The sequence below is a fragment of the Salmo trutta genome, chromosome 5 (genome assembly GCF_901001165.1).
Source record: "Salmo trutta chromosome 5, fSalTru1.1, whole genome shotgun sequence".
NCBI lineage: Eukaryota > Metazoa > Chordata > Actinopteri > Salmoniformes > Salmonidae > Salmo > Salmo trutta.
In genome coordinates this window covers 61,591,937-61,616,936 of record NC_042961.1, presented here as the reverse complement: position 1 = coordinate 61,616,936, position 25,000 = coordinate 61,591,937, and the positions used below count along the sequence as shown (strand labels likewise).

The window sequence follows — 25,000 nt, the reverse complement described above, 5'->3', positions numbered from 1 at the left end:
TTGTAAGTAAGCATTTCACAGTAAGGTCTACACCTGTTGTATTCGGCGCATGTGACAAATATCATTTGATTTGATGATAGGGTCATTACATATACCTGATAGGCTGGTGACATGTTTAACCTTCCTCCATCTGTCTCTCTCTCAATTTCAATTTAAGGGCTTTATTGGCATGGGAAAAATATGTTTACATTGCCAAAGAAAGTGAACTGCTGTAACCGATGTGAAATGGCTAGTTAGTTAGCGGTGGTGTAACCGATGTGAAATGGCTAGTTAGTTGGCGGTGGTGTAACCGATGTGAAATGGCTAGTTAGTTAGCGGTGGTGTAACCGATGTGAAATGGCTAGTTAGTTAGCGGTGGTGCGCGCTAATAGCATTTCAATCAGTGACGTCACTCGCTCTGAGACCTGAAGTGGTTGTTCTCCTTGCGTTGCAAGGGCTGCGGCTTTTGTGGCGCGATGGGTAACGATGCTTCGTGGGTGTCAGTTGTTGATGTGTGCAGAGGGTCCCTGGTTCGAGCCCGGGTTGGGGCGAAGAGAGGGACGGAACCTACACTGTTACACTGGAACAACAAAAAGAGAACAGTAAATATTATACACTCAAACACAAGTTCCAAAAGAATTAAAGACATTTCAAATGTCATATTATGTCTATATACAGTGTTGTAACCATGTGCAAATAGTTAAAGTAAAAAAGGGAACATACATAAATATGGGTTGTATTTACAATGGTGTTTGTTCTTCACTGGTTACCTTTTTTGTTGTGGCAACAGGGTATAAATCATGCTGCTGTGATCGAACACTGGTATTTCACCCAGTAGATATGGGAGTTTATCAAAATTGGATTTGTCCTCAAATTTTTTGTGGCTCTGTGTAATCTCAGGGTAATATTTGTCTCTAATATGGTCATACATTTGGCAGGAGGTTAGGAAGTGCAGCTCAGTTTCCACCTCATTTTGTAGGCAGTGTGCACATAGCCTGTCTTCTCTTGAGAGCCAGGTCTGCCTACAGCGACCTTTTTCAATAGCAAGGCTCTGCTCACTGAGTCTGTACATAGTCAAAGCTTTCCTTAAGTTTGGGTCAGTCACAGTGGTCAGGTATTCTGCCACTGTGTACTCTCTGTTTAGGGCCAAATAGCATTCTAGTTTACTCTGTTTTTTTGTTAATTCGTCCCAATGTGTCAAGTAATTATCTTTTTGTTTTCTCATGATTTGGTTAGGTCTAATTGTGTTGCTGTCCTGGGGCTCTGTGGGGTCTGTTTGTGTTTGTGAACAGAGCCCCAGGACCAGAGCATATCTCTATCACTCTAAATTTCAATTTAAGGGCTTTATTGGCATGGGAAATATATGTTAACGCCCTCTCTCTCTGTCTCTCTCATGATAGGGTCATTACACATGCTTGACCGGCTGGTGACAAAAGATAGATAGCGCCCCCTGTGGGTTACTTATGGTCTCTGAAGATGGTAAAATAAGACAAGGCCATTATAACATTAATGTTAACCTATCATACTTAAAAAAATATATATATTTTAAACCCATAGACTCAATAAAAGTCTTATAGTGTAAACTTTTCATATAAAAGTTGAATCTCTGAGAGAAAAAAAGTAAACTCAACTGTGAGCTCAGTGACCTGAGGAGATCTCCCTTGAACAGAGGAGAGTCTCGGCTGTCACTGCTCACGCAAAGACTACGTCACCAACCAGGAAGTTAGACTGGAGGAAAATATAAACAGGGTCGTCACTAGTTACCACAGCCACAAAGCCAGAATTATTGATAAATCCCGCCTATTTCTACAATCTGATTTTTAAACCTAACCATAATCACACTGTTAACCCTGTGCTTAATTATAACCTTAAATTAAGACAACAACAAAAAAGTACATTTTTTTGTTTTCAGGAATTTTTACGATGTACCCATTTTTGACTTTGTGCGTGTGGTAATTAGTGACAACCACAAGTGTATCTGTACTCCTATCCACACTGCGATGTCTCGGAAGAAAGAGAAAGAAGAATATTACCGTTTTTTCTCGGTGACAGAACCACGCACACACGAGAAGGGACACACGGAATATAAAGTCACCGCAAGGGTCGGTTGTGTCAATTCGTCTTGTATCTTAGTAACGTTAGCCACTATGTAGCTGGTTAGCGTTAGCCATTTTAATACATTGTTTTGACTGTCAGCAATAGTCTTGTTTATAGCTAGTTAACAGAGACGGTGTCAGGGTGTCAGGATAGACTTATACAATGCATATATATATATGTACTTTAGCTTAATAGACAGTGACAGTGGTCCATTGTCATGTCAAGCACATCTGTTAGCTAGCTAGCTAATCAATTCCAAAGGGGTATTGTTAGGAACTCGTGATTTGTTGCATGATTTGAGCATCGACACCCCGTGACTAATACTTGACCCCTTTGGGTAGTTATATCCCCCATCTCTCTACACACATCCTTCTCCTCCCACTTGCCTTCTCTCTGCTGATAGTGTTGCGCATTCAAATCCTCCTATCCTATAAACACCTTAATAAAATCAAAGGTCATGTGTTTCTGTAAGAAGAGTGTCCCTTCTCCCCACAGGTGTGATTACTACCTCTGAGGGTTTAGAGCTTGAGGTAGTCACCTCATACAAGTACCTGGGAGTATGGCTCGTCAGTACACTGTTCTTCTCTCAGCACTAATCCAAGCTGCAGGCTAAGGTTAAATCTAGACTTGGTTTCCTCTATCATCCTCGCTTCTCTTTCACCCCAGCTGCCAAACTAACCCTGATTCAGATGACCATCCTACCCATGCTAGATTATGGAGACATAATTTATAGACCGGCAGGTAAGGGTGCTATCGAGCGGCTAGATGTTCTTTACCATTCAGCCATTAGATTTTCAACCAATGCTCCTTATATGACACATCACTCAATACTCCTCTGTAAACTGGTCATCTCTGTATACCGTGACAAGACCCAATTTGATGCTTATTTATAAAACCCTCTTAGGCTTTGCTCCCCCCTATCTGAGATACCTACTGCAGCCCTCATCCTCCACGTACAACTCCCGTTCTGCCTGTCACATTCTGTTAAAGGTCGCCAAAACACACACGTCCCTGGGTCGCTCCTCTTTTCAGTTAACTGCAGCTAGAGACTGGAATGTGCAGCAAAAACCGCTCAAACTAGACAGTTGTATCTCTTCATTCCAAGACTCAATCATGGATGCTCTTACTGACACTCGTGGCTGCTTCGTGTGATGTATTGTTGTCTCTACCTTGCCCTTTGTGCTGTTGTCTGTGCCAAACAATGTTTGTACCATGACTTGCCTAGTTAAAAATAAAAACAGGAAGTTCATACTATAAATGTATTCGATGGAAATGCGGTGCACACATTACTATGTTTACTTTTGATGAATCACCCTTGTCCTTTCCTTCCATCTGTCTCTCTCCCTCTTGCTTCCTTCGCTCCTCTTCTCCCTCCATCCCATTGACCCGTTCTACCATCTTTCTACCTCTCTCTCTCTCTCTCTCTTCCTCTCTCTCTCTCTCTCTCTCTTCCTGTCTCTCGCTCTAGTTTGTCTCCAAGCGTCATCCAGAGGACGTCAAGGAGGTGATAGTATGGAGGAGGTACAGTGAACTGAAGAAGCTATATGGAGAGCTGTCCTACACACACAGAAACCTGTTCAGGAGACAGGAGGAGTTCCCTTCGTTCCCTGGCTCTCAGCTCTTTGGTATGACCCAGTTAAAGTGATACTCCACAACTTTTGCATAATTTCAGCCAGTAGTTGTGCTCAAGCCAAAACGTGTCCCCGTTTTTTGTGTGCTACGTTCTCCTTTTCGTATGATATGTTACGTCCTGATTTTTTTTTTTTTTTCCAATATGTTTTGCAATTCGGATGATATGTTACGAAACCAATTCGTACAGTATGTTACGAATTTGTTGTGCTTAAGATCCCGGACTGCATCTTTAATCAATTAATCAGTCAATCAATTAGTAAATCAGTCAGTCTCATTTTTTTTTCATTTTTTTTTTCTCATCTCTCTCTCTCAGGTAGGTTTGATGAAGGGGTGATTGAGGAGAGGAGGAGTGCAGCTGAGGCCATGCTACTATTCACCACCAATATCCCTGCTCTCTACAACAGCCCTCAGCTAAAGGACTTCTTTAGGGTGAGAAACATATAAATAAACAAGCAGGCATACACACACACAAGGGTTTCCTTCCGTTAGCTGGCAGTTGCCGGCCAAAATGACAGGGAGAAAATAAAAAAAATCCCATTGCAAAAACAATGCTTTTTTATTCATTGATGGAAGTACCAGTCATTGGAAACACATTTGATCGTTATGTTTATCGGTCTATAGGCAAGTCAGTTAAGAACAAATTCTTATTTACAAAGAGTTGTTGTGCTAAACCAAACATTAGGAACACCTTCCTAATATTGAGTTGCACCCCCCCTCCACTTTTCCCTCAGAATAGCCTCAATTTGTCGGGGGAATGGACTTTACAAGGTGTCAAATGTTCCACAGGGATGCTGGCCCATGTTGACTCCAAATTCTTCCCACCATCATGTCAAGTTGGTTAGATGTCCTTTGGGTGGTGGACCATTCTTGATACAAATGGGGGAAAATGTTGAGCGTGGAAAAACCCAGCAGCGTTGCAGTTCTTGACAGAAACCAGTGCGCCTGGCACCTACTTACCATACCCTGTTCAAAGGCACTTAAATATTTTTTTACTTGTCCATTCTCCCTCTGAAGGGAACACATACACCATCCATGCCAGTTCTCGCAAGGCTTAAAAAACATTCTATGATGCTTAGAATTCCATTTTGCCTAAATGACACAAAAAAATGTATCCCGTTTTATATTTTACCATTACAATCTGTTCGTCGGACGAAACTGGGGGAGAAAAAAAACAACTTGTGTAGAAAGTTAACATCCGCACCCCGATGGCGTCAACTGTGCTTATGTCTACGTAATGAGAAAGTAGGGGAAAAATGAAAACTTCTGACTATTTCTGATCTAGTGATCGACGACAACTGAGCTCGCTGCCCAGACTTACATAATTAGAAAGAAGAGATTCTCATGATTTAAAATGTCATCTGACTTGAAAAAATCCAAATATACACATTGTGAGATATTTGGCGAAATAGACAGTCATGCCTATATTTCCCTAATAGGAAACAATAGGACGACCTCAGAGTTCCATGAGTATTTCTTTTGTTGTTGTTTACATTTTAACTATATTCACTAGAGCAGGTCTCATTGCCAACTATAGCGAAGGTGCCATTGTGACATAGTACAACAAAATGGGATTAGAACGTTCGGAAGGTGAGTTGGTGCCACAGTGCTCAATAGAACTAATAGGAGCTGGCAGGGTGACAAATGGTCAAATTAGTAAACTAAACTCTCTCTACCCATCTCTCCCCCTCCTCTCTCTCCCTCTACCCATCTCTCCCCCTCCTCTCTCTCCCTCTACCCATTTCTCCCTCCCCTCTCTCTACCGATCTCTCCCCCTCCCCTCTCTCTACCCATCTCTCCCCCTCCCCTCTCTCTACCCATCTCTCCCTCTCCCCTAGGCTGGAGAGGTGATCAGGCCGTTAGACCCCTCTCCTCTCTCCTCCTCCTCCCCCCTCCCTCCCCCCCTCATCCCCCTGCCACAGCGTCAAGGCTCAGACTGTGAACCAGCGGCGGAGGAGGAGGGGACCGAGGCCCCTATCCAACCCCAGAAGTTGGGCCTTTCACTGGGCACGGATCTAGTCGAGCCTGAGGTTGCAGCTGAGGCCTATAGTGAGATGGGCGGTTGTCCCACTCCAGTGGCAGTAACACCTACAGCTGAGGAGGAGGAGGAGGAAGAGTTAACGGACCTTCCTGATCTACCCGGCGATCTGAAGCTAGACGACAGAGGTAGAGAAACGCACAACACACCGAGCGATTTTTTTTTTACTTAGATATTTTTATTTTTCGTTTTTTAAACAACTAATTGACAGACGTTGGTTAAATGATTTTAATGCCATTTTCATTCTGTTTTCTTCTGAAATCAATGTGCACATTGTACAGTTTCTCTAGAGATAAATCAGATCAAGCCCAAACTGTGCAATGTATGTTGGGAGTTGTAGTTTCCAACAGGCCAACATTTTACATAGTTCAGCGTAGAAATCAGCAGAAACGCAGCAGAAAAGTCAAGTAGCATCCTCCTTTTCTTGTCTACTTTCTCTGCAATCAACTGGAAACACAGGAGGAGTCGAAAGCATTATGGTATAGCTTAGTGGTTAGAGCGTTGGGCCAGTAACCTGAAAGGTTGCTGGGATCGAATCCCCGAGCTGACAAGGTACAAATCTGTAATTCTGCACCTGAACAAGGCAGTTAACCCCACTGTTCCCCGGGCGTCGTGGATGTTGATTAAGGCAGCCCCACCCCACACCTCTCTGAATCAGGGGGGTAAATGCAGGAAAACACATTTCAGTTGAATCCATTTAGTTGTACAGCTGACTAGGTATTCCCCCCCCTCTTTCCCTTTCCTAGTGATGGTGGAAAACAATCTATACAGTAACATTTACATTTGAGTAAATTAGCAGACACTCTTATTCCAACTTACAGTTAGTTCATTCACATTAAGATAGCTAGGTGAGACTCCCACATCTCAGTCATATCCCAATGTTATTTTATATGACCTATATGCACCTAACTATTGTGATAATATGGTACCGTGAGGTCCATGGTAAATCCCAACCCCTAGTATAGCCCACTGCATTCCTGTTCTTTCACATCTGTGCAGATGAACAACAGGAGAAGAGGAGAGGAAGCCACTTCAAGGTCCTCCTGCCAAAAATGTCAAAAAACAGTGGCTGTCATGTGGCGTCCCCTCTTGATGTCCTGGACATTTTTGTCAGCCTTGCTGTGGCTTACTGTTGAGATGTTATTCGTGCTCTCTTCCCTAGTTCTTACTCCGTTCCAGCCCTGCGTCCTCAGAACAGACCAATCACAGTCTCAGGAGGAGTTTGATTCGCTGTTCGATTCTGTGATGCGGGAGGAGCCTACAGAGGAAGTACCGCCCCCTCCTCTCTCCGACAACGACCTCGCCATCTTCGACCCCTGTGCTAAAGAAGGTCAGAGGTTACACACCTACACACACACACACACACACACACACACACACACACACACACACACACACACACACACACACACACACACACACACACACACACACACACACACTACTACAATCAATCAAGTGCCACCACAGATATGTCACTTTTTAAAACCACTTTTTATCCAGCTACAGGAAACAGCAACATTACAGCAATATTACAAAACCACAGCAACATGACACAATAGGGACTGGGAAATTACACACACTCTCTGTCACACTATCACTGTCTATCACACTATCACTATCTATCACACTTATCTATCACACTTATCTATCACACTATCACTCTCTATCACTGTCTATCACACTCACACTCTCTATCACACTCTCTATCACACTGTCTATCACACTCTCACTGTCTATCACACTCTCACTGTCTATCACACTCTCACTGTCTATCACACTCTCACTGTCTATCACACTCTCACTGTCTATCACACTCTCACTCTCTATCACACTCACACTCACACTCTCTATCACACTCACACTCTCTATCACACTATCACTGTCTATCACACTGTCTATCACACTGTCTATCACACTGTCTATCACACTGTCTATCACACTGTCTATCACACTGTTTATCACACTCTCTATCACACTAATTTAAAAAAGGAATCTCTCCAGAAATAAGTCTCTCACTGTTGCTGCCTGTTATAGACCCCCCTCAACTCCCAGCTGTGCCCTGGACACCATATATGAACTGATTGCCCCCCCCATCTATCTTCAGAGTTTGTTCTGTTAGGTGACCTAAACTTGGATATGCTTAACACCCCGGCAGTCCTACAATCTAAGCTAGATGCCCTGAATCTCACACAAATTATCAAGGAACCCACCAGGTACAACCCTAAATCCGTAAACATGGGCACCCTCATAGATATTATCCTGACCAACTTGCCCTCCAAATACACCTCTGCTGTTTTCAATCAGGATCTCAGCGATCACTGCCTCATTGCCTGTATCCGCTATGGGTCCGTGGTCAAACGACCACCCCTCATCACTGTCAAATGCTCCCTAAAACACTTCTGCGAGCAGGCCTTTCTAGTCAACCTGGCCCGGGTATCCTGGAAGGATATTGACCTCATCCCGTCAGTAGAGGATGCCTGGACGTTCTTTAAAAGTAATTTCCTCACCATCTTAAATAAGCATGCCCCTTTAAAAACATGTAGAACTAAGAACAGATATAGCCCTTGGTTCACTCCAGACCTGACTGCCCTTGACCAGCACAAAAACATCCTGTGGCGGACTGCACTAGCATCGAATAGTCCCCGCGATATGCAACTGTTCAGGGAAGTCAGGAACCAATACTCGCAGTCAGTCAGGAAAGCAAAGGCTAACTTTTTCAAGCAGAAATTTGCATCCTGTAGCTCTAACTCCAAAAAGTTTTGGGACACTGTAAAGTCCATGGAGAACAAGAGCACCTCCTCCCAGCTGCCCACTGCACTGAGGCTAGGAAACACTGTCACCACCGATAAATCCACAATAATCAATAATTTCACTAAGCATTTCTCTACGGCTGGCCATGCTTTCCACCTGGCTACCCCATCCCCGGGCCAACAGCTCAGCACCCCCTGCAGCTACTCGCCCAAGCCTCCCCAGCTTCTCCTTCATGCAAATCCAGATAGCAGATGTTCTGAAAGAGCTGCAAAACCTGGACCCGTACAAATCAGCTGGGCTAGACAATCTGGACCCTCTCTTTCTAAAATTATCCGCCGCCATTGTTGCAACCCCTATTACCAGTCTGTTCAACCTCTCTTTCGTATCGTCCGAGATTCCTAAAGATTGGAAAGCTGCCGCGGTCATCCCCCTCTTCAAAGGTGGTGACACTCTAGACCCAAACTGTTATAGACCTATATCCATCCTGCCCTGCCTTTCTAAAGTCTTCGAAAGCCAAGTTAATAAACAGATCACTGACTATTTCGAATCCCACTGTACCTTCTCCACTGTGCAATCCGGTTTCTGAGCTGGTCACGGGTGCACCTCAGCCACACTCAAGGTACTAAACGATATCATAACCGCCATCGATAAAAGACAGTACTGTGCAGCCGTCTTCATCGACCTGGCCAAGGCTTTCGACTCTGTCAATCACCACATTCTTATCGGCAGACTCAACAGCCTTGGTTTCTCAAATGACTGCCTCGCCTGGTTCACCAACTACTTCTCTGATAGAGTTCAGTGTGTCAAATCGGAGGGCCTGTTGTCCGGACCTCTGGCAGTCTCTATGGGAGTACCACAGGGTTCAATTCTCGGGCCGACTCTTTTCTCTGTATATATCAACGATGTCGCTCTTGCTGCGGGTGATTCCCTGATCCACCTCTACGCAGACGACACCATTCTGTATACATCTGGCCCTTCTTTGGACACTGTGTTAACTAACCTCCAGACGAGCTTCAATGCCATACAACACTCCTTCGGTGGCCTCCAACTGCTCTTAAACACTAGTAAAAATAAATGCATGCTCTTCAACCGATCACTGCCCGCACCTGTCCGCCCGTCCAGCATCACTACTCTAGACGGTTCTGATTTAGAATATGTAGACAACTACAAATACCTAGGTATCTGGCTAGACTGTAAACTCTCCTTCCAGACTTGCAGTGAGGGAAAAAAATATTTGATCCCCTGCTGATTTTGTACGTTTGCCCACTGACAAAGAAATGATCTGTCTATAATTTTAATGGTAGGTTTATCTGAACAGTGCGAGACAGAATAACAACAAAAAAACACAGAAAACACATGTCAAAAATGTTATAAATTGATTTGCTTTTTAATGAGGGAAATAAGTATTTGACCCCCTCTCAATCAGAAAGATTTCTGGCTCCCAGGTGTCTTTTATACAGGTAACGAGCTGAGATTAGGAGCACACTCTTAAAGGGAGTGCTCCTAATCTCAGCTTGTTACCTGTATAAAAGACACCTGTCCACAGAAGCAATCAATCAATCAGATTCCAAACTCTCCACCATGGCCAAGACCAAAGAGCTCTCCAAGGATCTCAGGGACAAGATTGTAGACCTACACAAGGCTGGAATGGGCTACAAGACCATCGCCAAGCAGCTTGGTGAGAAGGTGACAACAGTTGGTGCGATGATGAGCAAATGGAAGAAACACAAAAGAACTGTCAATCTCCCTCGGCCTGGGGCTCCATGCAAGATCTCACCTCGTGGAGTTGCAATGATCATGAGAACGGTGAGGAATCAGCCCAGAACTACACGGGAGGATCTTGTCAATGACCTCAAGGCAGCTGAGACCATAGTCACCAAGAAAACAATTGGTAACACACTACGCCGTGAAGGACTGAAATCCTGCAGCACCCGCAAGGTCCCCCTGCTCAAGAAGGCACATATACATGCCCGTCTGAAGTATGCCAATGAACATCTGAATGATTCAAAGGACAGCTGGGTGAAAGTGTTGTGGTCAGATGAGACCAAAATGGAGCTCTTTGGCCTCAACTCACTGTTTTTGTAGGAGGAGGAATGCTGCCTATGACCCCAAGAACACCATCCCCACCGTCAAACATGGAGGTGGAAGCATTATGCTTTGGGGGTGTTTTTCTGCTAAGGGGACAGGACAACTTCACCGCATCAAAGGGACGATGGACGGGCCATGTACCGTCAAATCTTGGGTGAGAACCTCCTTCCCTCAGCCAGGGCATTGAAAATGGGTCGTGGATGGGTATTCCAGCATGACAATGACCCAAAACACGCGGCCAAGGCAACAAGGGAGTGGCTCAAGAAGAAGCACATTAAGGTCCTGGAGTGGCCTAGCCAGTCTCCAGACCTTAATCCCATAGAAAATCTGTGGAGGGAGCTGAAGGTTTGAGTTGCCAAACGTCAGCCTCGAAACCTTAATGACTTGGAGAAGATCTGCAAAGAGCAGTGGGACAAAATCCCTCCTGAGATGTGCGCAAACCTGGTGGCCAACTACAAGAAACATCTGACCTCTGTGATTGCCAACAAGGGTTTTGCCACCAAGTACAAAGTCATGTTTTGCAGAGGGGTCAAATACTTATTTCCCTCATTAAAATGCAAATCATTTTATAACATTTTTGACATGCGTTTTTCTGGATTTTTCTGTTGTTATTCTGTCGCTCACTGTTCAAATAAACCTACCATTAAAATTATAAACTGATCATTTCTTTGTCAGTGGGCAAACGTACAAAATCAGCAGGGGATCAAATACTTTTTTCCCTCACTGTATGTTAAGCATCTCCAATACAAAATTAAATGTAGAATCGACTTCCTATTTCACAGCAAAGCCTCCTTCACTCACGCCGCCAAACATACCTTCGTAAAACTGACTTATCCTACCGATCCTCGACTTCTGCGATGTCATTTACAAAATAGCTTCCAACAATCTACTCAGCAATTTGGATGCAGTCTATCACAGTGCCATCCGTTTTGTCACAAAAGCCCCATATACTACCCACCACTGCGACCTGTATGCTCTCGTCGGCTGGCCCTCGCTACATATTTGTCACCAGACCCACTGGCTCCAGGTCATCTATAAGTCTTTGCTAGGGAAAGCTCCGCCTTATCTCAGCTCACTGGTCACCATAACAACACCCACCCGTAGCACGCACTCCAGCAGGTATATCTCACTGGTCATCCCCAAAGCCAACACCTCCTTTGGCCGCCTTTCCTTCCAGTTCTCTGCTGCCAATGACTGGAACGAATTGCAAAAATCGCTGGAGTTGGAGACTTATATCTCCCTCACTAACTTTAAACATCAGCTGCAGCTGTACACAGCAGCTGTACACAGCCCATCTGTAAATAGCCCATCCAATCTACCTACCTCATCCCCATATTGTTTTTATTTACTTTTTTGCTCTTTTGCCCACCAGTATTTCTACTTGCACATCATCATCTGCACATCTATCACTCCAGTGTTCATTTGCTGAATTGTAATTACTTCGCCACTATGGCCTATTTATTGCCTTACCTCCTCACGCCATTTGCACACTGTATATATCAAATCAAAATCAAATCAAATGTATTTATATAGCCCTTCGTACATCAGCTGATATCTCAAAGTGCTGTACAGAAACCCAGCCTAAAACCCCAAACAGCAAGCAATGCATGTGAAAGAAGCACGGTGGCTAGGAGAAACTCCCTAGGAAAAACTCCCTAGAAAGGCCGAAAACTAGAGAGGAACCAGGCTATGAGGAGTGGCCAGACCTCTTCTGGCTGTGCCGGGTGGATATTATAACAGAACATGGTCAAGATGTTAAAATGTTCATAAATGACCAGCATGGTCAAATAATAATAATCATAGTAGTTGTCGAGGGTGCAACAAGCACGTCCGGTGAACAGGTCAGGGTTCCATAGCCGCAGGCAGAACAGTTGAAACTGGAGCAGCAGCACGGCCAGGTGGACTGGGGACAGCAAGGAGTCATCATGCCAGGTAGTCCTGAGGCATGGTCCTAGGGCTCAGGTCCTCCGAGAGAAAGAAAGAAAGAGAGAATTAGAGAGAGCATATTTAAATTCACACAGGACACCGGATAAGACGAGAAATACTCCAGATGTAACAGACTGACCCTAGCCCCCCAACACATAAACTACTGCAGCATAGATACTGGAGGCTGAGACAGGAGGGATCAGAAGACACTGTGGCCCCATCCGATGATACCCCCGGACAGGGCCAAACAGGCAGGATATATCCCCACCCACTTTGCCAAAGCACAGCCCCCACACCACTCTCAACTGGCCTACCTCGTTAAATAAAGGTGAAATGAAAAATTAATAAAATAAAACTCTCTCAATTCAATTCAAGGGCTTTATTGGCATGGGAAATATATGTTAACATTGCCAAAGCAAGTGAGGTAGATAAACAATACAAATTAACAAACATTTAACATATATAAGTTCCAAAAGAATAAAGACATTACAAATGTCATATTATGTATATATACAGTGTTGTAACGATGTACAAAAGGGAAAATAAATAAACATAAATATGGGTTGTATTTACAATGGTGTTTGTTCTTCACTGGTTGACCTTTTCTCATGGCAACAGGTCACACATCTTGCTGCTGTGATGGCACACTGTGGTATTTCTATCACTCTCTATCACACATTCACACTCTATCACTCTCTGTCACTCAGACACCCTTAACAGCTTCTACACCCAAGCCATAAGACTCCTGAACAATTCATCAAATTGCCACAGGACTATTTACATTGACACCCCTCTCCATTTGTTTGGTATGCTGCTGTTACTCGCTGTTTATTATCTATGTGTAGTTTCCCTGTATATAGCCTCGTTATTTTTGTGTTCATTTTAGTTTTTACTTTAGTTTATTTAGTAAATATTTTCTAAACTCTATTTCATGAACTGCATTGTTGGTTAAGGGCTAGTAAGGAAGCATTTCACTGTAAGGTCTACTACACCTGTTGTATTCAGCATTTCACTGTTAGGTCTACACCTGTTGTATTCAGCATTTCACTGTAGGGTCTACTACACCTGTTGTATTCAGCGTTTCACTAAGGTCTACTACACCTGTTGTATTCAGCATTTCACTGTAAGGTCTACTACACCTGTTGTATTCAGCATTTCACTGTAAGGTCTACTACACCTGTTGTAATTCAGCATTTCACTGTAAGGTCTACTACACCTGTTGTATTCAGCATTTCACTGTGAGGTCTACTACACCTGTTGTATTCAGCATTTCACTGTGAGGTCTACCTACACCTGTTGTATTCAGCATTTCACTGTAAGGTCTACTACACCTGTTGTATTCAGCATTTCACTGTAAGGTCTACTACACCTGTTGTATTCAGCATTTCACTGTAAGGTCTACTACACCTGTTGTATTCAGCATTTCACTGTAAGGTCTACTACACCTGTTGTATTCAGCATTTCACTGTAAGGTCTACTACACCTGTTGTATTCAGCATTTCACTGTAAGGTCTACTACACCTGTTGTATTCAGCATTTCACTGTTAGGTCTACTACACCTGTTGTATTCAGCATTTCACTGTAAGGTCTACTACACCTGTTGTATTCAGCATTTCACTGTGAGGACTACTACACCTGTTATATTCAGCATTTCACTGTAAGGTCTACACCTGTTGTATTCAGCATTTCACTATAAGGTCTACTACACCTGTTGTATTCAGCATTTCACTGTAAGGTCTACCTACACCTGTTGTATTCAGCATTTCACTGTAAGGTCTACTACACCTGTTGTATTCAGCATTTCACTGTAAGGTCTACTACACCTGTTATATTCAGCATTTCACTGTAAGGTCTACTACACCTGTTGTATTCAGCATTTCACTGTGAGGTCTACTACACCTGTTGTATTCAGCATTTCACTGTGAGGTCTACACCTGTTGTATTCAGCATTTCACTGTAAGGTCTACTACACCTGTTGTATTCAGCATTTCACTGTGAGGTCTACTACACCTGTTGTATTCAGCATTTCACTGTGAGGTCTACTACACCTGTTGTATTCAGCATTTCACTGTAAGGTCTACTACACCTGTTGTATTCAGCATTTCACTGTGAGGTCTACTACACCTGTTGTATTCAGCGTTTCACTGTGAGGTCTACACCTGTTGTATTCAGCGTTTCACTGTGAGGTCTACACCTGTTGTATTCAGCGTTTCACTGTGAGGTCTACTACACCTGTTGTATTCAGCATTTCACTGTGAGGTCTACTACACCTGTTGTATTCAGCATTTCACTGTGAGGTCTACTACACCTGTTGTATTCAGCATTTCACTGTGAGGTCTACTACACCTGTTGTATTCAGCATTTCACTGTGAGGTCTACTACACCTGTTGTATTCAGCATTTCACTGTTAGGTCTACTACACCTGTTGTATTCAGCATTTCACTGTAAGGTCTACTACACCTGTTGTATTCAGCATTTCACTGGTAGGTCTACTACCCCTGTTGTATTCAGCATTTCACTGTGAGGTCTACTACACCTGTTGTATTCAGCATTTCACTGTTAGGTCTACTACACCTGTTGTAATTCAGCATTTCACTGTGAGGTCTACTACACCTGTTGTATTCAGCATTTCACTGTGAGGTCTACTACACCTGTTGTATTCAGCATTTCACTGTAAGGTCTACTACACCTGTTGTATTCAGCATTTCACTGTTGGGTCTACTACACCTGTTGTATTCATCATTTCACTGTTAGGTCTACACCTGTTGTATTCAGCATTTCACTGTAAGGTCTACTACACCTGTTGTATTCAGCATTTCACTGTGAGGTCTACTACACCTGTTGTATTCAGCATTTCACTGTGAGGTCTACACCTGTTGTATTCAGCATTTCACTGTAAGGTCTACTACACCTGTTGTATTCAGCATTTCACTGTAAGGTCTACTACACCTGTTGTATTCAGCATTTCACTGTAAGGTCTACTACACCTGTTGTATTCAGCATTTCACTGTAAGGTCTACTACACCTGTTGTATTCAGCGTTTCACTGTGAGGTCTACTACACCTGTTGTATTCAGCATTTCACTGTAAGGTCTACTACACCTGTTGTATTCAGCATTTCACTGTAAGGTCTACTACACCTGTTGTATTCAGCATTTCACTGTGAGGTCTACACCTGTTGTATTCAGCATTTCACTGTGAGGTCTACTACACCTGTTGTATTCAGCATTTCACTGTGAGGTCTACACCTGTTGTATTCAGCATTTCACTGTGAGGTCTACACCTGTTGTATTCAGCATTTCACTGTGAGGTCTACTACACCTGTTGTATTCAGCATTTCACTGTGAGGTCTACTACACCTGTTGTATTCAGCATTTCACTGTGAGGTCTACTACACCTGTTGTATTCAGCATTTCACTGTAAGGTCTACTACACCTGTTGTATTCAGCATTTCACTGTTAGGTCTACTACACCTGTTGTATTCAGCATTTCACTGTTAGGTCTACTACACCTGTTGTATTCAGCATTTCACTGTTAGGTCTACTACACCTGTTGTATTCAGCATTTCACTGTGAGGTCTACACCTGTTGTATTCAGCGTTTCACTGTGAGGTCTACACCTGTTGTATTCAGCGTTTCACTGTGAGGTCTACACCTGTTGTATTCAGCGTTTCACTGTGAGGTCTACACCTGTTGTATTCAGCGTTTCACTGTGAGGTCTACTACACCTGTTGTATTCAGCATTTCACTGTGAGGTCTACTACACCTGTTGTATTCAGCGTTTCACTGTGAGGTCTACTACACCTGTTGTATTCAGCATTTCACTGTGAGGTCTACTACACCTGTTGTATTCAGCATTTCACTGTGAGGTCTACTACACCTGTTGTATTCAGCATTTCACTGTGAGGTCTACTACACCTGTTGTATCAGCATTTCACTGTGAGGTCTACTACACCTGTTGTATTCAGCATTTCACTGTGAGGTCTACTACACCTGTTGTATTCAGCATTTCACTGTGAGGTCTACTACACCTGTTGTATTCAGCATTTCACTGTGAGGTCTACTACACCTGTTGTATTCAGCATTTCACTGTTAGGTCTACTACACCTGTTGTATTCAGCATTTCACTGTAAGGTCTACTACACCTGTTGTATTCAGCATTTCACTGGTAGGTCTACTACCCCTGTTGTATTCAGCATTTCACTGTGAGGTCTACTACACCTGTTGTATTCAGCATTTCACTGTTAGGTCTACTACACCTGTTGTAATTCAGCATTTCACTGTGAGGTCTACTACACCTGTTGTATTCAGCATTTCACTGTGAGGTCAACTACACCTGTTGTATTCAGCATTTCACTGTAAGGTCTACTACACCTGTTGTATTCAGCATTTCACTGTTGGGTCTACTACACCTGTTGTATTCATCATTTCACTGTTAGGTCTACACCTGTTGTATTCAGCATTTCACTGTAAGGTCTACTACACCTGTTGTATTCAGCATTTCACTGTGAGGTCTACTACACCTGTTGTATTCAGCATTTCACTGTGAGGTCTACACCTGTTGTATTCAGCATTTCACTGTAAGGTCTACTACACCTGTTGTATTCAGCATTTCACTGTAAGGTCTACTACACCTGTTGTATTCAGCATTTCACTGTAAGGTCTACTACACCTGTTGTATTCAGCATTTCACTGTAAGGTCTACTACACCTGTTGTATTCAGCATTTCACTGTAAGGTCTACTACACCTGTTGTATTCAGCGTTTCACTGTGAGGTTTACTACACCTGTTGTATTCAGCATTTCACTGTAAGGTCTACTACACCTGTTGTATTCAGCGTTTCACTGTGAGGTCTACCTACACCTGTTGTATTCAGCATTTCACTGTGAGGTCTACCTACACCTGTTGTATTCAGCATTTCACTGTGAGGTCTACTACACCTGTTGTATTCAGCATTTCACTGTAAGGTCTACTACACCTGTTGTATTCAGCATTTCACTGTAAGGTCTACTACACCTGTTGTATTCAGCATTTCACTGTGAGGTCTACACCTGTTGTATTCAGCATTTCACTGTGAGGTCTACTACACCTGTTGTATTCAGCATTTCACTGTGAGGTCTACACCTGTTGTATTCAGCATTTCACTGTGAGGTCTACACCTGTTGTATTCAGCATTTCACTGTGAGGTCTACTACACCTGTTGTATTCAGCATTTCACTGTGAGGTCTACTACACCTGTTGTATTCAGCATTTCACTGTGAGGTCTACTACACCTGTTGTATTCAGCATTTCACTGTAAGGTCTACTACACCTGTTGTATTCAGCATTTCACTGTTAGGTCTACTACACCTGTTGTATTCAGCATTTCACTGTTAGGTCTACTACACCTGTTGTATTCAGCATTTCACTGTTAGGTCTACTACACCTGTTGTATTCAGCATTTCACTGTAAGGTCTACTACACCTGTTGTATTCGGAGCATGTGACAAATAACATTTGATTTGAAGTCTGTAGCTCAATAGACAAAAGTAGCATCCTCTCCTCATCTACTTCATCTCAACTGGAAACACAGGAAGGGTTGAAAGCATTATCGTATAACTTAGTGATACTGTACAAATACAGTCATTTCATCTTTCTTTTCTTCCTGTTCTTTTCGTTACTAATTTCTCTTGCCCAGACCAACCGAGAGCATCACACGACCAATCAGAACTTCTGTCGCTGCCCTTGACCAATCCGGACGGTGGGGAGGCGGGCTATCTGAAGCAGGCAGCCAATGAGCTCACAGCTGCAATGGAAAGCGAGAAGGAGGGAGAGTACAGTACAGCCATACAAAAATACAAGACAGCTGTGGATTTACTCATCACTGGAGTTAAAGGTGAGATGGAGAGATGGAGGGAGGGATGGAGAGAGTGAGGGAGGGATGGAGGGAGGGAGGGAGGGATGGAGAGAGAGAGGGAGGGAGGGATGGAGAGAGAGGTGAGAGAGGGCCCTAGTACCCAGCCCTAGTATGTAGTGTTCTGCTAGGAGCTAAACCCAGCCCTAGTATGTAGTGTTCTGCTAGGAGCTAAACCCAGCCCTAGTATGCAGTGTTCTGCTAGGAGCTAAACCCAGCCCTAGTATGCAGTGTTCTGCTAGGAGCTAAACCCAGCCCTAGTATGCAGTGTTCTGCTAGGAGCTAAACCCAGCCCTAGTATGCAGTGTTCTGCTAGGAGCTAAACCCAGCCCTAGTATGCAGTGTTCTGCTAGGAGCTAAACCCAGCCCTAGTATGCAGTGTTCTGCTAGGAGCTAAACCCAGCCCTAGTATGCAGTGTTCTTGCTAGGAGCTAAACCCAGCCCTAGTATGCAGTGTTCTTGCTAGGAGCTAAACCCAGCCCTAGTATGCAGTGTTCTTGCTAGGAGCTAAACCCAGCCCTAGTATGCAGTGTTCTTGCTAGGAGCTAAACCCAGCCCTAGTATGCAGTGTTCTGCTAGGAGCTAAACCCAGCCCTAGTATGCAGTGTTCTGCTAGGAGCTAAACCCATCCCTAGTATGCAGTGTTCTGCTAGGAGCTAAACCCAGCCCTAGTATGCAGTGTTCTGCTAGGAGCTAAACCCAGCCCTAGTATGCAGTGTTCTGCTAGGAGCTAAACCCAGCCCTAGTATGCAGTGTTCTGCTAGGAGCTAAACCCAGCCCTAGTATGCAGTGTTCTGCTAGGAGCTAAACCCAGCCCTAGTATGCAGTGTTCTTGCTAGGAGCTAAACCCAGCCCTAGTATGCAGTGTTCTGCTAGGAGCTAAACCAAGCCCGAGTATGTAGTGTTCTGCTAGGAGCTAAACCCAGCCCGAGTATGTAGTGTTCTGCTAGGAGCTAAACCCAGCCCTAGTATGCAGTGTTCTTGCTAGGAGCTAAACCCAGCCCTAGTATGCAGTGTTCTTGCTAGGAGCTAAACCCAGCCCTAGTATGCAGTGTTCTTGCTAGGAGCTAAACCCAGCCCTAGTATGCAGTGTTCTGCTAGGAGCTAAACCCAGCCCTAGTATGCAGTGTTCTGCTAGGAGCTAAACCCAGCCCTAGTATGCAGTGTTCTGCTAGGAGCTAAACCCAGCCCTAGTATGCAGTGTTCTTGCTAGGAGCTAAACCAAGCCCGAGTATGTAGTGTTCTGCTAGGAGCTAAACCCAGCCCTAGTATGCAGAGTTCTGCTAGGAGCTAAACCCAGCCCTAGTATGCAGTGTTCTGCTAGGAGCTAAACCCAGCCCTTGTATGCAGTGTTCTGCTAGGAGCTAAACCCATCCCTAGTATGCAGTGTTCTGCTAGGAGCTAAACCCAGCCCTAGTAAGCAGTGTTCTGCTAGGAGCTAAACCCAGCCCTAGTATGCAGTGTTCTGCTAGGAGCTAAACCAAGCCCGAGTATGTAGTGTTCTGCTAGGAGCTAAACCCAGCCCTAGTATGCAGTGTTCTGCTAGGAGCTAAACCCAGCCCTAGTATGCAGTGTTCTTGCTAGGAGCTAAACCCAGCCCTAGTATGCAGTGTTCTTGCTAGGAGCTAAACCCAGCCCTAGTATGCAGTGTTCTTGCTAGGAGCTAAACCCATCCCTAGTATGCAGTGTTCTTGCTAGGAGCTAAACCCAGCCCTAGTATGCAGTGTTCTGCTAGGAGCTAAACCCAGCCCTAGTATGCAGTGTTCTTGCTAGGAGCTAAACCCAGCCCTAGTATGCAGTGTTCTTGCTAGGAGCTAAACCCATCCCTAGTATGCAGTGTTCTGCTAGGAGCTAAACCCAGCCCTAGTATGCAGTGTTCTTGCTAGGAGCTAAACCCATCCCTAGTATGCAGTGTTCTGCTAGGAGCTAAACCCATCCCTAGTATGCAGTGTTCTGCTAGGAGCTAAACCCAGCCCTAGTATGCAGTGTTCTTGCTAGGAGCTAAACCCATCCCTAGTATGCAGTGTTCTGCTAGGAGCTAAACCCATCCCTAGTATGCAGTGTTCTTGCTAGGAGCTAAACCCATCCCTAGTATGTAGACGCCTTACTGTGAGAGAGAGAGAGGGAGGAGTGGGTTAGAGAGACCCATGTAGGTACTATATTGGTAGTGGAGAGGGCTGAGGACCTTCCTCTCTCCCTTTTCACTTCTCTGTCTAAAGTCCTTACCTTTTATCTCTCTCTCCCCTCCTCTCTCTCTCTCTCTCTCTCTCTCTCTCTCTCTCTCTCCCCTCCTCTCTCTCTCTCCCCTCCCCTCCTCTCTCTCCCTCTCTCCCTCTCTCTCTCTGTCTCTGTCTCTGTCTCTGTGTAGGAGATCCAGACCCACAACGTAGAGGCTCAGTAAAGAGAAGAACTGCTCAGTATCTGGAACATGCAGAGACACTACTCACACTACTTACCTCCACACACACCTCGCAGGACCAGGATGCTTAAACACACACACACACACACACTGCGGAGAAGGACTCGTAAACACACACATGAACAGGACGCTGAAACACGCACTCCTTAATACACTCAGGATCAATAGACCAACTGGAGTGTTGAACAACCAATAGCACCACTTACACACACACCTCCCTCCCTACCTCTCTCTTAAAACCACAGGAGGTTGGTGGCACCTTAATTGGGGAGGACGGGCTCGTGGTAACGACTGAAGTGGAGTAAATGGAATGGTGTCAAATACATCAAACGTTCGGTTTCCATGGCGTTTCATTCCATTCCCTCTGTTCCAGATGTTATTATGAGTCGTCCTCCCCTCAGCAGCCTCCTTTTGCTTAAAACACACACACACACACACACACACAAAGAATCACATCCCTGTTGCTTTTATATCAGTGGGAAATCTGGAATCAACTGTCAAATATTTGAATCTGATTCCCCTTAATGAACAAGACACTGGCTTGCTTCCCAAAATGTACCCTATTCCCTATATAGTGCACTGCTTTTTACCAGGGCCAATAGGTGAACACTAGGGCTCTAGGGCTCTGGTCTAAAGTAGTGCACTATATAGGGAATAGGGCTCTGGTCTATATAAGGAATATGGTTCCTTTGTCCGCTTAATTTATCTTCCTAAAGTCTTTTAAGGTATTAATAATATTGTGTTTTTCTACACTACACATGCATTCGTTAATTGTTTTCATAAATAAATCAATACAGCCGATACAGTGTATGCAGCTATCTTGTCATCGTCCGAGTTGTGCTTTGGTGGTGGTTGTTGTACCTGTGTGGCTAGGAGTTTTTCCATTTGACCTCACCAGGAAGAACTCTAGTTAGGTTATTTATCAGTCGGGGTCAATTCCATTTTAATTCAGACAATTAAGGAAGTAAACTGAATATTCACATTTTTCTTCAATGTTTCTCAATGAGGAAACAATTGGAATTTCGAATTTGTTTACTTCCTGAATTAATTGAATTAGAAATGGAATTGACCCCGAGCCTGTTGGTCTATAATACAGAATGGATACAGTATGTTGCTCTCAAATGTGGACCTTGAAGCCAGTTCCACTGCATTTTCTAATTGTTTCCCTCTAATCAGGGACTGATTTAGACCTAGGACAGCAGGTATGAATTACCAGGTAGATGAGAAAACCAGTTGGCTCCGGATCTGGTAGGGTAAGAGTACAGTTGAAGTCGGAAGTTTACATACACCTTAGCCAAATACATTTAAACTCAGTTTTTCACAATTCCTGACATTTAATCCTAGTAACAATTACCTGTCTTAGGTCAGTTAGGATCACCACTTTATTTTAAGAATGTGAAATGTCAGAATAATAGTAGAGAGAATGATTTATTTCAGCTTTTATTTCTTTCATCACATTCCCAGTAGGTCAGAAGTTTACATACACTCAATTACTATTTGGTAGCATTGCTTTTAAATTATTTAACTTGGGTCAAACGTTTCGGGTAGCCTTCCACAAGCTTCCCACAATAAGTTGGGTGAATTTTGGCCCATTCCTCCTGACAGAGCTGGTGTTACTGAGTCAGGTTTGTAGGCCTCCTTGCTCGCACGTGCTTTTTCACTTCTGCCCAACAATGTTCTATAGGATGGAGGTCAGGGCTTTGTGATTGCCACTCCAATACCTTAACTTTGTTGTCCTTAAGCCATTTTGCCACAACTTTGTAAGTATGCTTGGGGTCATTGTCCATTTGGAAGACGCATTTGCGCCCAAGATTTAACTTCCTGACTGATGTCTTGAGATGTTGCTTCAATATATCCACATAATTTTCCTACCTCATGATGTAATCTATTTTGTGAAGTGCACCAGTCCCTCCTGCAGCAAAGCACCCCCACAACATGATGCTGCCACCCCCGTGCTTCACGGTTGGGATGGTGTTCTTCAGCTTGCAAGCCTCCCCCTTTTTCCTCCAAACATAACGATGGTCATTATGGCCAAACAGTTCTATTTTTGTTTCATCAGACCAGAGGACATTTCTCCAAAAAGTACGATCTTTGTCCCCATGTGCAGTTGCCAACCCTAGTCTGGCTTTTTTATGGCAGTTTTGGAACAGTGGCTTCTTCCTTGCTGAGCGGCCTTTCGGGTTATGTCGATATAGGACTCGTTTTACTGTGGATATAGATACTTTTGTACTTGTTTCCTTCAGCATCTTCACAAGGTCCTTTGCTGTTGTTCTGGGATTGATTTGCACTTTTCGCACCAAAGTACGTTCATCTCTAGGAGACAAAACGCGTCTCCTTCCTGAGTGGTATGACGGCTGCGTGGTCCCATGGTGTTTATACTTGCGGACTATTGTTTATACTGATGACCGTGGTACCTTCAGGTGTTTTTAAATTTCTCCCAAGAATGAACCAGACTTGTGGAGGTCGACAAAAAAAAATTCTGAGGTCTTGGCTGATTTCTTTTGATTTTTCCCATGACGTCAAGCAAAGAGGCACTGCGTTTGAAGGTAGGCCTTGAAATACATCCACAGGTACACCTCCAAAGCCTATCAGAAGCTTCTAAAGCCATGACATTATTTTCTGGAATTTTCCAAGCTGTTTAAAGTCACAGTCAACTTAGTGTATGTAAACTTCTGACCCACTGAATTATGATACAGTGAAATAATCTGTCTGTAAACAATTGTTGGAAAATGACTTGTGTCATGCACAAAGTAGATGTCCTAACCGACTTGCCAAAACTATAGTTTGTTAACAAGAAATTTGTGGAGTGGTTGAAAAATTAGTTTTAATGACTCCAACCTAAAGTTTATGTAAACTGTACCTTAATAGAAAAGGACTCAAGTGAAAGTCACACAGTAAAATACTACTTGAGTGAAAGTATTTGGTTTTAAATATACTTAAGTATCAAAAATAAATGGCATTGATCAAATATACTTAAGTATCAAATTTAAAAAAGTAAACTTCCGACTTCAACTGTATATTGTGTGTAGTTGTAGTAGCTAAACTCTACCACCGGGTGTCGCCGTTGAGCAGTGGTCTAATTTAAATCTGCATCATAAACCCAACAGGGATACAGATAAAGACATCAACAATGACTGAATGATTCCATCTGCTTATGGATGAATAGACTTCTGAGATACCTAACCCTTACTCTGGCAACGAGGGAGGGAAGAACGGAGGGAGAGAGAGCGACGGATGAGAGTGAAAAATGGAGAGATGTGATTTAAAGGATGAGGGGATGATCTCTTCATTGTCCGGAAAAACGGACAGGGGGAAAAAAAATCCTGACCCACCCTTTTCTCTCTTGATCTCTCTCTCTCTCTCTCTCTCTCTGGCTTTCATTCTTTTGTTTATGCATTCTGGGGAGTCTGGAGAGAAGGATGGATGGATGGAGAGAGAGAGAGAGGGGGAAAAGCTTGCACCTGTGAAAATAGAGAAAACCATGATGGAGACAAAGAGATGGAGGGAGAGAGGGTTGGAACAACAGGGAGGTGGAGAGCACCCCAGCATTAGCATGCTGATAGTGTCAGCACTCATCTCTTTTCTCTCTCTTTTTCTATATATCCATCTCTCTCTCTCTCTCTCTCTCTCTATCCCCCATCTCTCCCTCTCTACATCCCTCCATCCCGCTCTCCTCTCTGTCCGTGACAATTACACCATCAAAACACTCCAGTCAGAGAGGATAATTGGTGCCAGTGTTGTAGCGAGAGAGCAATATAGTGTGAGTGAGTGTGTGTGTGTGTGTGTGTGTGTGTGTGTGTGTGTGTGTGTGTGTGTGTGTGTGTGTGTGTGTGTGTGTGTGTGTGTCCAGTGCTTTTTTTTTTCAGGAAGCACTGCTTGTATGGGCAGGCACACAGGAAACGTTTCTGTGTCAGAGGGTTTTTTGGTGCATAAATGTATGATTTTGTGTGTGTGTGTTAGAGAGGGCCAATTAAATGTTCTACAGCGTATGGCTAGGGTCTGCTTGCTCCAAGGATAGGCACACTGAGTGTACAAAACATTAAGAACACCTGCTCTTTCCATGACATAGACTGACCAGGTGAAATCTATGATCCCTTATTGATGTCACTTGTTAAATCCACTTCAATCAGAGTAGATGAAGGGGAGGAGACAGGTTAAAGAAGGATTTTTAAGCCTTGAG

The 25,000-nt window shown here is 43.8% G+C and overlaps 1 protein-coding gene across 1 annotated transcript; it reads left to right on the top strand.

The window, feature by feature from the left end:
• The first annotated feature begins 1,764 nt into the window (after positions 1-1,764).
• Positions 1,765-21,630, top strand: snx15 (sorting nexin 15). The gene is made up of 7 exons (XM_029754618.1): positions 1,765-2,081; positions 3,545-3,701; positions 4,022-4,137; positions 5,544-5,871; positions 6,906-7,073; positions 18,186-18,383; positions 20,770-21,630. The coding sequence occupies exons 1-7, from the start codon at positions 1,980-1,982 to the stop codon at positions 20,889-20,891; spliced, it is 1,191 nt and encodes a 396-aa protein (XP_029610478.1). The 5' UTR covers positions 1,765-1,979; the 3' UTR covers positions 20,892-21,630.
• The last annotated feature ends 3,370 nt before the right edge of the window (positions 21,631-25,000 follow it).